The 16,721-nt window shown below is 40.8% G+C and overlaps 1 protein-coding gene across 2 annotated transcripts in view; it reads left to right on the top strand.

Annotated features, from left to right (window-relative positions):
• The window catches only part of LOC115060352 (shisa family member 6), a 55,395-nt gene that overhangs the window by 25,111 nt on the left and 13,563 nt on the right, over positions 1–16,721 (top strand). The window contains exon 5 of one of the 2 annotated variants that reach the window (XM_029528251.1): positions 10,085–10,123. The exons of the other annotated variant lie outside the window; for it this stretch is intronic. Coding sequence (XP_029384111.1) covers positions 10,085–10,123 — 39 coding nt within the window. The remainder of the gene's footprint in view (positions 1–10,084; positions 10,124–16,721) is intronic. 2 annotated transcript variants of the gene reach the window in all.

Here is a 16,721-nt window from a genome sequence, read left to right as displayed (position 1 = left end):
AATCACCCAATGCTGTGAGTAATGGCTATGAACGCAATCACAGGGGAAATGCATCATCTCCACAGACCCTCGATCTATCAACCGGACTCACTCTCATTTGACTGAAATGCATGCCAACATGAAATATGATGCTTTGTCAAAGGCAGAGGGAGCATGTTGGCTTTGGAGCTGCAGAATGTGATAATTAAACACACACCCATTGTATTTCATCTATTGACATGTTCGTGCTGTGTGTTTCTAAGACTGTTTCCCCGGGTAAACATTTCATGCTTGGCTCTGGTGCATAATTACAATACTTCACTGGTTTACACAGAGTTACAATACACTCAGTCATTTTCCACTTCAGGCATCTTTCAATTTGTTTCCCCACATGATATCAACAGAGTAATGGTGGAGGCTTGCTTGCACACCACCCGTTAACTGTTTGTTAGGGAGTTTGATAAGTTTGGCCCAAACAAAAGCCACACAGGCATTCTCCCCAAAGCCATCTCCCTTACGGGCTGTGCGACAAAGAGGAGCAGGAGACCTTCCTCTTTACAAATCTGCGATATTTGAATTGGTTTATGCTGCAGATTATTTCCCATTTCCATCTCAAACCACAGGAGTCCTGGGTCCTGTTGTCCTGCAATCTGCAGACTCGTCTCTTCCTGTCCTCCTCTCCATCATGCAGCCTCAACAGGTTTTCGAAATATTTGCACAAGCAGCTCTGGATTTGCAAGTTCAGGAGTAAATCAAAGCCGAAAGAGGAAAACAAGGACGGACAGACTTTCTTCCAGCTAGCGCTAATGTGCCACGGTAGCAAAGGAGAATAACCAACAATGTCAAAAGGAGTCTTTCACCTCCAGAACAAATTTACAAGATGATTTATGTTTCTCTACATCTAATGAATACAACATTTCTTACTTCAGAATAAATTGCTGCTGTATCTCTGCAAATGAATTCTATAGATTTTCTTCTTGGCTTGTGCTTCTTCCTCAGTGAGGGTTACTGTTTAATTAGATGGGAGGAAGCTTCTGTCAGATACCTCCTCTGCCACTGACTGAGACTGGACCTCTCTGTTTGTCACGTAGCTCAACAGGCACGGTTCTTCATATTTGATGTTGGGTAATTGGTTAAAGAATGAATACATTTTCACAAACTGTTTCTACTTCACTTGTTGTTTTGGAATGAGTCAGTTTTTCAACTAAGTTTTTTCCTGCTCCTGAGAAATTATAGCAAGCTTGACTTGAATGTGAAATGCATAATGATTAAAACAATATGTTATACAAAGGAAGCTGGGACATAATTACTCAGGCTGGTAATTTTTGTGGTTTGTGTGGGCGACGCTTGGCCCACACAAACCACATGTCCACAACTTTTCTCAGCTTACCCAGTTTATGTATCAGATAGCAGGCAAGGTAGCTCCTGAGCAGTGCAACAACAATTGGGACTAGATAGTAAAGATATATCATTTGCACTATCAGAACACCCAACATCCACAACAACCTTAGAAAACCAGCAGTTTGAGGTGATGAATCAATTTCATAACCTAAAATAGTTAATTCCAGGTTTCTGCCCAAACTGCAAGAAAAAACATTGCTCTTCCTCTGTGTTCTGGCGTATCAAGTTTTTTTTTTTTTTTTTGTCTTTAAAATTAGGATTAGGCTTAACCACTCCACCAAAAAATAATAATAACAATAAATTCCACAGATTTTTTTTTATTGATTTATTTAGCTGGGCTGCAATCATGACTGCATAGTCATAGTTAAGTCTAGTCTATTGATTACACACAGGTGATGTAACATCAACTAATAGTTTTTTCTTTTTTGTGTAATTTCTATAAGAAATCTTTTCTATAAACCACAGTCACAACACTGCCAACATCAAGGTGCTAAAATCAACATGCTAATATCAGCATGCAGACACACTCCTAATGATAAATTCCATTCAGTTATCATGGTCACCATCTTGGTTTAGTGCCTTAACATCAGCTAATTAGCATTAAACATAAAGTAGCCTTCAACAATCAACAAATTGATTGGTAAGTCATTACCTTTGCAGTAAACTAAAATATTGCTAATTAAGCTAGAGGAAAAGTGAGAGGATCCACATTTTACCCTGAGGGAAACACGGAGGCTGATTTCACTCAAAACCTCAAAAGTCCACCTTTAGACTAGATGCTGGAAAGAAAATCAGCACTTGTAACGACTCGCTGCTGGCACAGCTAAAAAGACAAAACAATGAATTTACTTTGATTCAGTACTGCAAAACAAAAAAGGCATGGAAGACTTGTGAGGGGAGAAAGGAGTTTTTTATGGGTATAGTGTGCTGTGTGCGAAGTGAAAATGAAAGAAGGATTTACTTCCCTGTGAGATCCAATCATGATGAAATATTAAAAAGCCTACATATGGCGCCATAAACCTCTTCCCCACCTAGTTCCCTCCAGTCTGATCTGGCAGGCTACAAAATTCATCACAATTGCTGTGATCAGTGCAGCCGACATGACTGGTGGCACTTTTCTGAAATGTTAATAAAGCTATATTCAATGGTACACTATCCTCAGCAGGGAGTTTGTAGCCTGTGGCTGCTCACTAAATCTCAATGACTTCATTAACTCATTACCATGAGTCACGGCGTGTGGTGCCAACAGCAATTAAAACACGACAGAAAAGAGATGTGTCCTTGGGCTGCTGTTCTGCTCGCAGGACTGATACGCTTTACTAGATGTAGCAGGATGATTGGCATATCAATAGGCGCCGAGGTGGATTAAATGGCCTCAATCAATATTCAGATTTGTCTCACTCACACCTCATGCCTGAAGCAAACTGTGCACACCTTGTCAAGTGTTGTCGGATTCTCTGCTTCAGGCTGTGTGGCTGCTCTTCTGCTGAGCAGTATATCCAGGGAGATGATGTGCTCTGAAGTGTGAATTTTTTATGGTTAAAAAGAAATAGTCTTTTCCTTACGGTAATTGAAAAATTACCAAATGCTAAACAAAGTGTAAATCGGTGGGAAGAAGTCACTGGGATTTTCTCCTGGCAGGTGAAACATGGTTAATATTCATCCAAATTTTTTATTCTTTGTTGAACCAGGAACCCAGAGAGACAACCCCCCCCCCACAACTTTCAGTGTGTGTCAGAGCTTTAATTTTGCTCTCGCTCTCTTCCATCTTTTGAAGAAACACATTCATTCAATTTAAACATATTCATGAAGCCAATCCTCCATAGTCATGACACTGCATACTTATGTTTCTTTTGTAAAACTCCAGCAAAATGGTAATTAAACTGCAACTGTGGGCTTCTGTCCCCTGTGCTGACTTAAAGAAGCCTTTATCTTTCCAAATGAGTGACAGTTGATTATGAAAAACCCTGCATTTCTTTTTTTCCCCCTCCTGCATGAAGACAGTCCACCCACACCTTCTGCCTCTGTGCACACTATTGTTATGGCTCCATTGTTAATGAGTTTAGAATTAACTGGCTGTAATGACTGGAGACTAGAGCCCCTGCCGAGGCTGATTGTGCCGTTGAATGAAGAGCTGGAGGAGTAATGTATAGTTGATATGCACTGTGTGCAGGTGTCTGTTGCTGGGAGAATTACGAGCGCTGCCAGAGAGGGGAGGGCCGTTTTCAGGACAGTCGCAGCTCGGTGCTCATTGTTGCTGTGCAGCCTGACATCAGGTGTCATCCTAAGGCCATTCATCTAATTTTGGCAGTTAGTTTCATTTAGATTTTTTATTTTTTTATTTTATTTTTTGATGTCCAGCCGAAATCCAATGCTGAATCTGTGGCCTCAGTCAGCTGGAGGTGTCGGACACAGCTGAAACTAATCCATTATATTCTGATTCACTGCTATTAGTTCATCTGAAGATATTGACATCAGCCTTCCAGTAGCGGCTGGTGTAATGGATTACGGATAAATGTACAGTCACCATCCACAAGACAGCTGCTGAAAACTCATGTTCACATGTGCATGCACAGCAGGTTTTTCAGGTTTGCCCATATCCAAATCCCTTAACTATATAAAGCAGCCAATTTTTGGTTTGAACAGTTTCAGCCTCGTCACTCAGCAAAATAAATCCAGCCCAGACCTCATGATTGTTTTCTTTTTTCCAGCATTGATTGCATTTGGTGTTAAAGAGCATTTTTAAGAGTTTTCAAAGAAATTGACAAAAGATGTCTTTTTTTTACTAAAAGTAATGTTTAACTATTAACTTTGTCTTCATTCCTGCACTTTGAAGGTTTGTGATGTTGAGTCCAGACAGACCTGTATTTGTTAGTATGCTTATAAGGTTGGATGGGGCCAAGGATGTAGCTAGCCCTTTCTATAAGACTGAAATTGATTTCTGTACATGTGCCTGATTAGCTGATTAAATAGCCACAGCTAAGCCTTCATTTGGGAATAAACCGGGTTTTTTTTTTTTTTTTTTTGGAGGGCATGTGAAGCCACAGCAGCTGAGCTAATGCTTTCTGTTGATATACTTCCAAAGCCAACAGGATCTTGTTGTCTGTTGCAACATGTGTTGAACACAGAGGATGTGGCCTGAAGGTTGGGACCTGAGCTTCCATGGAAAGTGATGTAATGACTAATACAGATTATCTCTGCGGTAACTAATCGGCAAACAATGTGTGTCAAATGATATTTTCTTCAAGGTTGGGCCCCCTGCTGAGACTGAAACACAGCCAGTACCGCAGGGCTGAGGCAAAGGTCGCTATTCCCCATTTACAACATCCATAACAGGTCAAGAAAGGTTAGCTAGATCAGGGCTTTGCAAAAAGAAATAAAGGATGTTGAGTTGAGCGCAGCAGACTAGTTGGATTTTTGGAGCATTTTCTGCCTCCTTCTCCTCTTTTTCTCTTCCCCTCTGTCCTGCAGCATAATTCTCTATAATGAGCTTGTGGACAGGAGATGAGATATGATTCTTGGAATTAAAACAGCATTTTCTACTTTGATCATCCAGCAGTGTGTGAAGTGCTGAAATAAGAGTCTCCCCTTCTTTATCGAATCTTTGCGCTCACTCTCCCTCTCCTTAATCTTTCCCTTGCTCACTCGCCCTGCTCTATCTGAGCTTGGGGGATTGCTGTATGAGATGGAGAGTTAATGAAGAAAGCTTCCCCCCACTCCCCTGCAAGAGGAGGCCCAGTAAACTCTTGCAACTTTGTACTCTGCTTTTATTAATCACGTCACAATAGGCTTTCATGCTTTACAATCTCAACCCCTGAACCAGTTAAGCATAAATATTTAACATCATTATTCACAAGCCCTGTGAGAATATCTTTTAAACAACTGCACGAGCTGCTAAACAAATGAAGCAGGACTATCTCCTGCTCTGAAACAATCCCAGTAACATCAACCCTTCTTATTCATTTTCATTACACACCGTCTATTTTGCTTCACTTACAACAAAAACTCAAGTCAACCCCCTCACACACACACACACACACACACACACAAATACAATTAGCCTTGTCTTTACAAACTTAAAGTGAGATGCAACATTCTCAAAAAGCCATTTAAGATGCTATCATCTAATATGGAGGCTGACGTGGGCTGGTACTGGCAGCGTGGTTATGTAAGCAGCTTTCTCAGGGACTGATAGCAATCCAACACACCCAGCAGGGGAGCAGTGGTGTGCGTGTGCGTGCATGTGTGCGTGTTTGTGCGTTGGGTGAGGGGCGGGGGTGTGTGAAACAAATCACACATTCAGTACGCGACATAATATTGCACCCAGTGTTTTGCCACAGGTACAGAGAGATTCACTCCTTCGTGCCAATTGATTTTTTTTTTATTTTATTTTTTTAATATGCTAATGCACCGTGATTAGTGATGTACGAAACTGAGCACGTCTTTCGCTCAGTGAGGTGTTGATTGAAAGAAATCAGCAACCAGGATGGCGGATGAAAAAGAAATGTTCATTTTGGAAATCAAGACTTTAGACTCTACTATATTATAAAGACAGACCCGACAATATTTAAAGGACAGGTTTGCATGCTTTCCTGTTTCAGCACTCTTGTGTACATGCTGTGGTAATCGTGACTACAATGAGAGAAATGGTCTCTTTAATACAGTTGAGCAGAGGATGTGGTTTTAACAGCCTGAGTCAGTCTTTTACAATATGTGTGTTACCTCACTCCTCCAGAGTGGTGCCAATACATTTACATGTGACTGGCTAATAGCACTTTAAATTGTCTGAATTGTGAAATGATATGCATGAGCACTGTCACCTCACAGCAAGAGGGTTGTGGGCCTGGGGCCTTTCTGTGTGAAGTTTACAGGTTCTCTCTGTGCCTGTGTGGAAACTTCAGCTTCCTCTCACAGTCCACAGTCGAGGTAAAGTGTTAAGATGGTAAACTGGTGGCAAGGGAACCAGATGTAAGGTTGGGTGATAATATGAAGAAATGATATCAGATATCTTTTTCATCTCTTTCAATCAAAAACAGATGTTAACACCAGCTACTACATCCCCAATATCATACACTGACCAACGCACCATGTGCAGTACAGGCCAAAAGTTTGGACACACTTTCCTATTCATTTGAATGAGAAAGTGTCTCCAAACTTTTGGCCTGTACTGTGGCTGTGTACTTGGTTTTCACCTAGTTCTGCTCTGAATGCAGTCTCAGATCCCACACTCATAAGATGAACACATTGGCACCATTAGTAAAGGTCCTTTATGAGATATTATATCGGTTATATTGTGTGTTAATATAAAACACTAGAGTATGTTAAGTCTCATAGCCATTAGAAAAAACAAACAAACAAAAAAACCCATCTAGCTTTATTGCAGCATTCATCAAATGGGCTCTGGGGTCAGTATTCTCATTATGGAACCTCAACATCAGTGAAATGCCCATTACTAGCTATGAAACTCACAGTTGATATTTAGATGAGGTTTTACAAAACCTTCATGTGGGCTTTAGTCACATATATTCTACCCATAGGCTGAGGATCAGCCTGACTGAAACCTTTCCTCTAAAGGTGCAAAGAGCAACTTCTGGCTGAATGTGACTCTTGACTCATTAAAAAAGTTCTTTTAGTTGTGTTAATTGCGAACACATGACACGTTTGCAGCTGATGTCTGGGTCCACATCACTTATTTCAGGAGGCAGCCCTGCTAATATTGGTGGCTGAGGTTGCAGCGTCTAGCAGAATGAGTTAGCTTTAGGCTGAATATCTGAACAAATATTGCTAAGTGCTAATGGTGGGCATGCTGGCAAGTAGATTTGCCCTGGGAGGGAGGTCTCTTCAGAACCTCTGCAGCTTTTCTCTTGCAATTGTCTTTCTCTTTATTGCTCCCGCACCAGAAAGCTGATCTCGCCTGCTGCCTACATGTAGGTGTAGTAGTTGAGTGTAAAATCACAGCCCTATTCCAATTAAAGAACATAACCAGTGCCATTTACTGCTGAGGTGTCAAACACACTTATGTCATGTGTAGATCTGCTTCTATGTTTCTTTTTCTTTATTTTTTTGTTCTTTTTCCATTCCTTCACTCAATGTCAGCTTCAGACATTTTGATTTATCTCTTCTGTGCACTGCACGAAATGTGTGTGTCAAAATAAGCAAGGGCTTTACATGGCAGTGCTGTGACATGAAACGATTGTTTGCCTGTGCACTATTGAGGCGAATGGCTGACTCTTCCTGTAGCGCTCTCCCACCACACAGGTTTTTGTTGACTAAAACACTGCATGCATCATAAATACACTGCAAAATGTTGAGTCAGGAGAACTGCAACTAATGCACGGGATCAAGGTTCCCTGTCACATTCTACTTTTGAATAATGTGCACAGGAACACTTGGTAAAGTGATGTGTAAACAAACTCAGGTGGATCAGTTTGGTTGTTTGCAGCAGGGGCATATCGGATGAAATACCTGCATTAACTTAACCAAACCAAATGAAACACAAGAGGCTTATAGCAGCTGTGTTTTCCTGAACCGCACGATTGGGCTCAGCAGGTACATAATGTCCCACACTACCGAATACTACCTCATGATAACCCCCTGACCTGGCATACAGATATTCCATACAGAAACACAGAATGCAGGAGATAACGGAATTTGTCCACTGAAGGAAGCTCTCCATGGCCATCAATATGGTAGCTTTGTGTTACATGGATTTATCAAGCCATTGATCGGTTATTGATGAGAAAAACAATCAAGGTCATTGAGCAGGAAAATCCAGTTTAAGCAGCACACTGAGGGGTTGATGTCAATCGTCTCTTCTGCTCTTCAGAGGCCTCACCAAGTCATAACCACCACAACAAATATAAGGGAGTATGATTAGTACCAGTGTATGGAAAGAGGTGGCTGCTAGGATGAAAATCATTCAGTGATTTTTGTTGAAATTTAAAGTAAGATCTGCGAACTCAACTCGGTGCATGGAGAAAATATTTCAGGTGGAGGTTTGCTCTAACAACCTAAATTACACACTACAGTAATATTAGTTAAGATGTAACCTCATTATTTTTATTTAAATGCTTCATTCTTAGGCAATCTATAGAGCACTCCCCCCCCCCCCCCCCCCCAAAAAAAGCCCTTTAGAGATAAATTGGAAGACAATACTTACATATACACAGCATGGTATTGTATGCAGAACAACATTTATATTCCCAGGTCGTTTGTACTAGTACAAAATTTGGATGATAGTTTTCTGACTCTCATCATATTATTAATTTAAAAAATTTAATAACTTTGGGAGGAAGCGTTGTAATCATAGTAAGAATGAATTTATGTGTACGTTGTAATTGTTTAATTACTGTAACAGTAATTACTGTGATGACTTTATAGTATGCCAATGTAAATTCAACTAATTCAGCCTGGATAGACAAAGGAAAATAGTAAATGCTTGTATACCAGTCGCACACAGCGGTGAGGCTGAGTGACTACACATCAACCATCTATCTGAAGGTTGCTAACTGCAGACTGTCAGTCCTAGTAAGGCTATAACTGATGAATGAATGTGGTTTTTCAAACATTGTACATTTTTATGTACTTTAAGGTACAATGACTCAAGATCACAGGTTGGTTCAGTGTTACTGATTAAGACATTTCCTGAAGAGAATGGAAAGGATAATGTGTTCACTCTCTATTGGTACTGATGTTATCTGTACTCAGACGTACTGCCTTTGTATTTCTCTCACAGGGGATTTCATGGAAATCTCCTATGTGAAAACATCTGCATCAACACTCATCAGTGTATCTACAGCAGCAATATGACTCCTACCTTTCATCATTAACGTTCTCCAAACTATGAAGGTTCATTCGGTCAGTGCATTTAAGGTCAAAACTGGAGTATATCATTCAGACCCAGAACCCGGGAATGCATTCCTGTAGCTGTGTTGCTGTGTGGGAGGCAGCAGCAGTGAGAAGCAGATGGTAAATCGATAGTGATGGATCAAAGTGCCGCATGGCCAAGGTCCCATGGTGTTGGGGTGAGGGGAACAACAGTGACTTCATACACCTCCTCCCTTCTCCTCATTATCCTCTTCCCCACTGCAGCTTTACCCAATTCTGTCTTCATCTTGAAATTCCCTCCTCATGTCTTCACCCACACTTAGTGGCATTTTTTATTTATATATATATATATATATATATATATACACCTTCGTATTCATTTGAATGAGAAGGTGTGTCCAAACTTTTGGTATGCGTGTGTGTGTGTGTGTGTGTAGGGGACCAGAGAGTGGTTACTTAATGCTGTGCGTCATGATGTCAGGTGTCAGCATCAGCCAGTAGTTGATGGAGAGATAAAATGCAACACAATCAATATCCGAGAAGTAAAATGATTCTCATTTCCAGCAGCCTCCTGCACCATGTATGTCCTTGTATCTGTAACATGTGGGAGCATTTGACTCATGAGATGTTATTCCTTAAACAATGCCATTGTTCTGATTTACTCTCTAATGTCGAAGTGAAACAAATGTCCATTGTTGCAAAAATTTATTTATTTATTTTTTTTTAAATAACCAAGAGTGGCGTTCTCAATGTAACAGTTTTGTTGCTTTCCAACAAAAAAAGGTAACTGCTGTTTATTCAGTGTGACTGTATTTATTTTTCTATTACAATGCAAGGAGCACAGTTTAATAAATAAATACCTGGTTCTGTTTTCTAGGAGAAAAACATTGGCCGGTCCGCTCCCAGAGTCACCATGGTAGGGATGGCTCTTCTTTGTTCAAGGGTCAAAGCTGCCTCAAACCACTTCTTTATTTCTGGATTTGTCTCTAACCAGACACAGGCTAGCAGTCCTGATCTGAAATAAGAGTCAGTGTTTGGAGGCAGCTTATACCTGGTTAAGTGTAGTGCAGTGCCTTTGTGTTGATCTATCTATATATCTAACCTATGCATATTCCTCCTTGACATTTAGCCTTCCTGTCTGTCTATGAGTACATGTATGCAGTCTGTTTGTTGTGGTCTAGTTTTAGGGGCGTAACGGTACAAACATTTACTTTTTAATTTAAAGAGAAAAGTGTTAATAGTGTTTCCTTGTGAGACTTGGATGAAAACATATATACCCTGGTGTCACATCTGCATTAAACACTAGAAGCATGACAAAACAGCTAGCCTGGCTGATAAACAAACTGACTAATTAGCATGTTTTATCTGCACATGAAAAGAAATGTTAAAATAATGTTAATGTGCCAGTTTTCACAGACTTAAGTTCAGCACTGGGTATAAAATTTTTCTTATTAGATACTGCCTTAAAATCGAGTATAAGTATCTATAGTATAGTATAAAATCTAATCAGTGTCAGTTGGTCTCAGTCATTCCAAGGTGGTGCACTGACGGTCATGACCATAGCTGTCCAACCAAATGACTGGTGATTGCTTGTTGAATTGCTTTTATAATGGTTGTTAAATTGACAATAATGTGTAGCAGTGATGAAGGAAAAAAAAAAATCTGCAACAGAAAGATGAGAATCACAACTTCCAGTCATGACTTTCAAGAATAAAATCAGAATGGGAAAAGGATATGGATTGTGGACTGTAGTTATACAGTTAATAGATATGCCATATGACCATCAAGCTACATCCCCCATCCTTACCTGCATCATTAAAGTTAAACAACCATGTGAAACTAAATATCATTAGAACAACTCTCAGCCCTAGTGTTTTTATAATGGATACAACAGACTGTTGTCCTTGCAGTCTTGAATTTCAACCACTATTAACTGTAACTTGTAGATCTTTGTAGCTGAAATGCAAATTAATGAGTGCTATGACAGATATAACAGGCTCTGCAAAAGATCAATACAAAATAATTTCTCCAGAGGACAGTCGTCCTTCAGTCAGATGAACAGGTCAGCACTTGCAAATGACTCTACAGTAAGTGAGTGGGCAGGTGGGTGCAGGTACCGTTACACCCCTGGTTCTGTTTAGAATGATGGTGTGTTGATGTGGGCTTGCCTACAAGGGAACATTGTAAAGGGCAGATTTCAGTTGCAGAGTTGCTTCCAGATAAAAACAACAATCCTATGAGTGGATTTTGGGCCTAATTAAAAAAAAAACAAAACAAAACAAACAAACAACAAAACCAAACTAGGGCATAGTGCCTGTAAACAAGAACGTTCTGTACCTCTTGATGTTTGTTGTGGCTGGCCCACATTATGTTTTCTTTCATTGTGTTGTGCCTTAAAAACCTCAAATGGTCCCATTTCTCTCTTGTGTTTTCCTCCCTCACCTTTGAAATGTATGTTTTCAACTGTTTCACTAAAGCTTCTGCTCTGTGTTGTCCACTGAGATGAATGTCCTAACTTCTCTGGTGTGTGTGGTCTTCGACTCTGTCCGTCTCAGTGGAGAGGAGGGCTGGTCTATAAAGGCACGGATAAAGGCAGTTTTGATGATGTTACTTCTTTTATTTTAAGAAGACATCAGATAAATCTGTGCTTATCCTTGCTTACGATATACGGACCCTCCTCTTCTTCCTCTTCCTCTTCCTCGCTCTCCACCTCCTCACAAATGGAAGCCTGCTTTTCACCAGCCTGAAAATGGAGCCGGTTGGTATGTCAATCAGCTGTTGAGAGAAATGGCTTTTTGTTCAGGGTATTATTCCTGCAATGTGACACTGGATGAAAATGCCAAACTGTGACATTGTTTGATTTTCAGGGAAGATTATTGCCTTTAAACCCCGTGAGTCACCTCGGCTGTGTAGGAAGGGAACAGTGAAGTCAGACATGCTTTGCAGGAACATCATGAGCAACTACTTCGATAAAATGGATCTCTTATTACCTTTTAACACATGGGGTCACAGCAGTCCATGGTGGGTTCACTGTCTATCACGTTTCAAAATGAACTGGTTATGAAGTCCATCTCAACCTTGTGCCCTTCCCCTGCACCTGCTGAGACTATGATGGTACATTTTGTGAAGCTGGCGAGGCAGCAACATGTCAAGTGACTGCTTGGCTTCTGGTGTCAGGGGGGTGATTGTGAGTTATGAGATAAAGAGCAACTCTCACTTACAACATGGACAGAAAGAGGCTGAACAGGGATTTTTAGTGCTCTTGGAAGAACACAGGAATTTCACATTCTGCAGCTTTACTGAGTATCATTAATAGAATCAATGACTATATAATGCCATCAGTGCAGCTATTAATATCAGCCAACTCAAAACCTGTGTTAATTAGTTTTCACTTATCAGTAGACATAAAATGTAGGTTAACTGACAAACAGTTGCAGATGTTTTAACAGATGTATAAGGATGTTTTAAATCATCACACTACATTGCAGAATGTGACTAACTACTGGTGCTACTTTTCCCTAATCCTCCAGAGATTTTGCAGCAGCTCTGCGACTTAAGGCAAACAAAGTCTAAGATGCCAGCTGGTGAACATAGTGGATTGGTGCAATATCAGTGCTAATAAAAATTAAGATAATGAAGACTGGACTTACATCACCAGGCCACAAGAAACACATTAGTTTCACTTTAATAGTTATGTGCCATTTTCTGGGTACAAACAGGAAATTTGAGTTTGTTCCCTTGATGTAGATGGAAACACTGATGTGTTAATAAACCAGTGTAATCAGGCTTTGCAAGCAAATCATGAATTGTGTGACCTGTATGAGTGCAACAGCTGCTCATCATGACTTTACCTCGACTCCTCTTGTTCACAATACAGTAGTTAATGGAAGGGAATATCACATGAAGTCACATTTTTTTTTGAAGATTTTTTTTGGAGGAAATTCTGTAAATAATATCCCCTTAAAATCTCATTTGGAGTGAAGGTTGACTCATGCTGTATGAATAAACAGGAGGCTGTTTGTGAATACCTTTGATAAAACCACACATTACGCCGCACAACAAGCAACTGTGCTCACCGTTTGTACATTTTTGGTGTCGACTGAGACACTACTCCATTCGTCTGCTAGTCACAGATCTGACCACAGGACTCAGACAGAAATTGCATTTTCCGAAAAAGCAGATACCATCAGAATTTTGATAATAGTTGTTACAAAGTGTGATTCTTTTGGAGAGAATATGTTGAGTTGGGCAGCACGATGGTATAATGGTTCTATAATTGGTGACTGGTGAGTGGTTGTTTGTCTGTCTGTGACTCTGTAGGTCGGCCCTGTGATGGACTTGCAACCTCCCCCAATGTGAGCTGGGATTGGCCCCAGCCGCCCCCCCTTATGGTAGAAGATGAATGAATGATTGAATATGTTGACTTTATAAACATACAAAAATCCCTTTGGGTTATTTCAGTTGCTCATGATGTCTGTTTGTTAGTGTGTACTCTAGTATTTCACTGTATATGGTTGACATATTTGGTACTGACCTCTGGCACTGTTTGAGTGTTGAAGCGAACGGTTCTTAGATGTTCTGTGTTAGTGTCATGACTGCGATTAACTGTATTACCTCAGCAGGTTGGACAGTGTGCTGTGAAGTGCCGTGGTATCTGTAGGTGGCAATCATGGTGGCTACTGCTGATAATTCTAACCGCTCAGTTCTTCTCTTGCAGTTACACTAAGCTTTTCCAAATATAGGTTGAATCATATCAAACGATGACAGCAACAGATACAGATGTTTATTATTCAAATGATACTTTCACTTCGAGATGCGGGTTAAGTCTTCCGTTGGGGTTAATCCATGTTTTGAGCTCAAGTCCAAACTCTGTCTCACAGCAGCTACTCAGTTATGAACAAGCAGTCAGAGCTAAAATTAGCAGAGCAGTGCTATAATTGTAACTTATAAGCATTATCACATTTGCTGCAATTGGGTCAGAGTTAAGCCTTGTGGTGTACGAGTGAAATCAATGAGGACATAACGTCAGCCCCCACCCAGGGGCCTGAAGCTTTGTACCCCACTAACCGAGTGAAGTGGGGCTATTATGGGAGTTAACATTTAGCGATTAAATGTGAACATTTTTTGTCAGTTGTTAAATGTCAAGCCCGCGGTGGCTTGCCTTCCCTCTGCTTCCTTTTGCTGCGCAAGGAAGGTACGGATGTGTTGGTGGCACTGGGCTGTCAACAGAGCCAGTGGGACAGAGACATCCACATTCATACCTGTCACACACAATTTGCACAAACTGGCACACACGCCGTGCATTCTGTATACCCTTCACCACCACTGCCACCTCCACCTCTTGGCCTTTCATAACTCCAGTAGTTCCACTTGGCAGGGCTAATGGGATGGCAGGGCTGTTAGTTTTTGAGGGGGATGTTGAGCACAGGGCTAAGAGTGCCTCTCTGATAGATCTGGGGAGGAGGGGTGTCTTGTGCTCATAAGGCCAGGTTGCCCCCCACCCCCATACTTTTCCTACTCTTATCTCAGACTCAGTTTATTGCGTACTATTCTCTGTGTTCAGAGACACTAAGCCATTGGGGCTTCCATTCACTAGTGCTTGTCCGTCTGTTTTGTAGTCTTTCTGTGTGGACTCCATCTTTTTCTAACATATCTTCATATTTTCAACAACAGTGGATGGATTTCTTGCCTTTAGATTCTTATTCACATCTGGTGCATGAAATACATTCTGCTGCAGGGTTTCATTTTTTTAAATCGAACTCTGAGTATGAAGCTCACATTATACCTCATGCCAAAGAATTGAGGGAATGAAAAAGTATCTTTAGGAGTCTGAGGTTGAGAGTAGGGGGGTAAAAAATTGTTTTTTAGTTGACAATCTAGTTTCCTGCAAGAGTTGATTGGGGATGTGATGATATGAAAGAAGGCTGGGTTCAAACTCTGTCGGACTTCCTGACAAGTAAAACCAACACTAAGAATACTCTCTCTGTGACAGCAAACATTTTGGCCCACTTATGTGGCACTTTGGAACAGCTAGACAAAATCTGGCTTTAAGATTGTGTCAAATTTTTATTCGTCTAGTGTCAAGCGTTCTTTGGACTGCAGTAGGGCACTGGGCCACTGCGAGCATCCAAAACAGTTTTTGTGCTACTTGGCATAGAGTACTCAAGTCTCTGGAGGGAGAAACATGCGCTTCCTTAAGAGATTCCCTCCTGTAGTCTTTTGATGATGGTGTTAGGGAGTTCCATCTGATATGTAACACTCATCAGCATTTCTGTAATGTCCCTAACATGCAGTGACATTAGACAATTCTGCCCCTGTTACATCCATATCATTTGAGGAATTCCTTCTTCGCAGTGTTGGTTTAGGTTAAGGCTCAGGAAGCTTTCATGAAGTTTCCTGCATTACAGTTTGATTCTCACCTACTCCTCACATTGATCCACCATCCCCAACCTTAATGTTCTTAATTCATACTTCACAACAGAAAGGGCACTCTACTTGGCACATAAACGCAAATCACTGGATCCTAAATATACTGAGTTGCTGTGGAGGAATCTGAGAGTCCTTTTAAAGAACAATCTGAGCAGCTTACTACATCCCATATTTAGGAATAAAGCAGCTTCAGTATTTACGGTGGGAGCAGAGACAGTTTAGGTGACAGAGTGACAGCGTCCATGAAAGGAGGACAAACAAAACACATTTGGAGGTTGGACTAAATCCACATCAGAAGGAGGGAATGGTGAGGAAAAAGACTGGACTTTAAAACAAAGGCCACTGTTTGTTCTAAGTTTGAAGCCAACAGTATCTATTGTTGACGCTTTAATCTATCCAAAATCCTGGCTGCATGCTTAATATTGTAACCATGACAACAGAGAACTTATAAATTTAAGGAAGCCTGACGCTACCTCTCACCCTAATCTGTTTCAAACCAGGAGACTCTCCTATGGCTGATATTTAAAGATAGGGACAAAATAACTCACATGCTGATTCAGGACTTTTTGAGATCTGCAGTCCTCATATTGTGTGTTTCTGTTAACTGTCTGTACATGTTGCATGTATGTGGCCCAAAGTGTTGGCTTTGATGTGGCGACTGAGTCTGATATTAGGATTGCTCACCTCTCAAGGGTGTGCAGTTGCTCAGGCAAACAATCTGATGACCTTATTTGTTTGGAAGCAGTTTTCCTGCCTTTTCATTCGCTCTCACAGATGGTTGTTGGCAGTACTCAATTCAACTCATCTCTTCCCTGAGCATAAATTATCTATTCATAGATGCATGGCTATACAAGAGATTGGGGCCCAACACACACATTTGCATGCGCACCACGAATCCTTCTGAGGTAAAACTGGCTGGATATTATGACATGGCTGTTCAGTTGTTGGAGAGAATGCAAATTCTCAAATCAGTGGTCTGATGGTTTTCAATGATACTGCAGAGAGCATGACCACCACAATCAATCCTACAAAGGCTTATTTAACCTTCATGAAGGGGTCAAGGTGTTTTGTGGTGGGCTCGGTGT

The sequence above is a fragment of the Echeneis naucrates genome, chromosome 19 (genome assembly GCF_900963305.1).
Source record: "Echeneis naucrates chromosome 19, fEcheNa1.1, whole genome shotgun sequence".
NCBI lineage: Eukaryota > Metazoa > Chordata > Actinopteri > Carangiformes > Echeneidae > Echeneis > Echeneis naucrates.
Note: the sequence above shows the minus strand (reverse complement) of the source record. Positions and strands in the feature narration are given on the sequence as shown.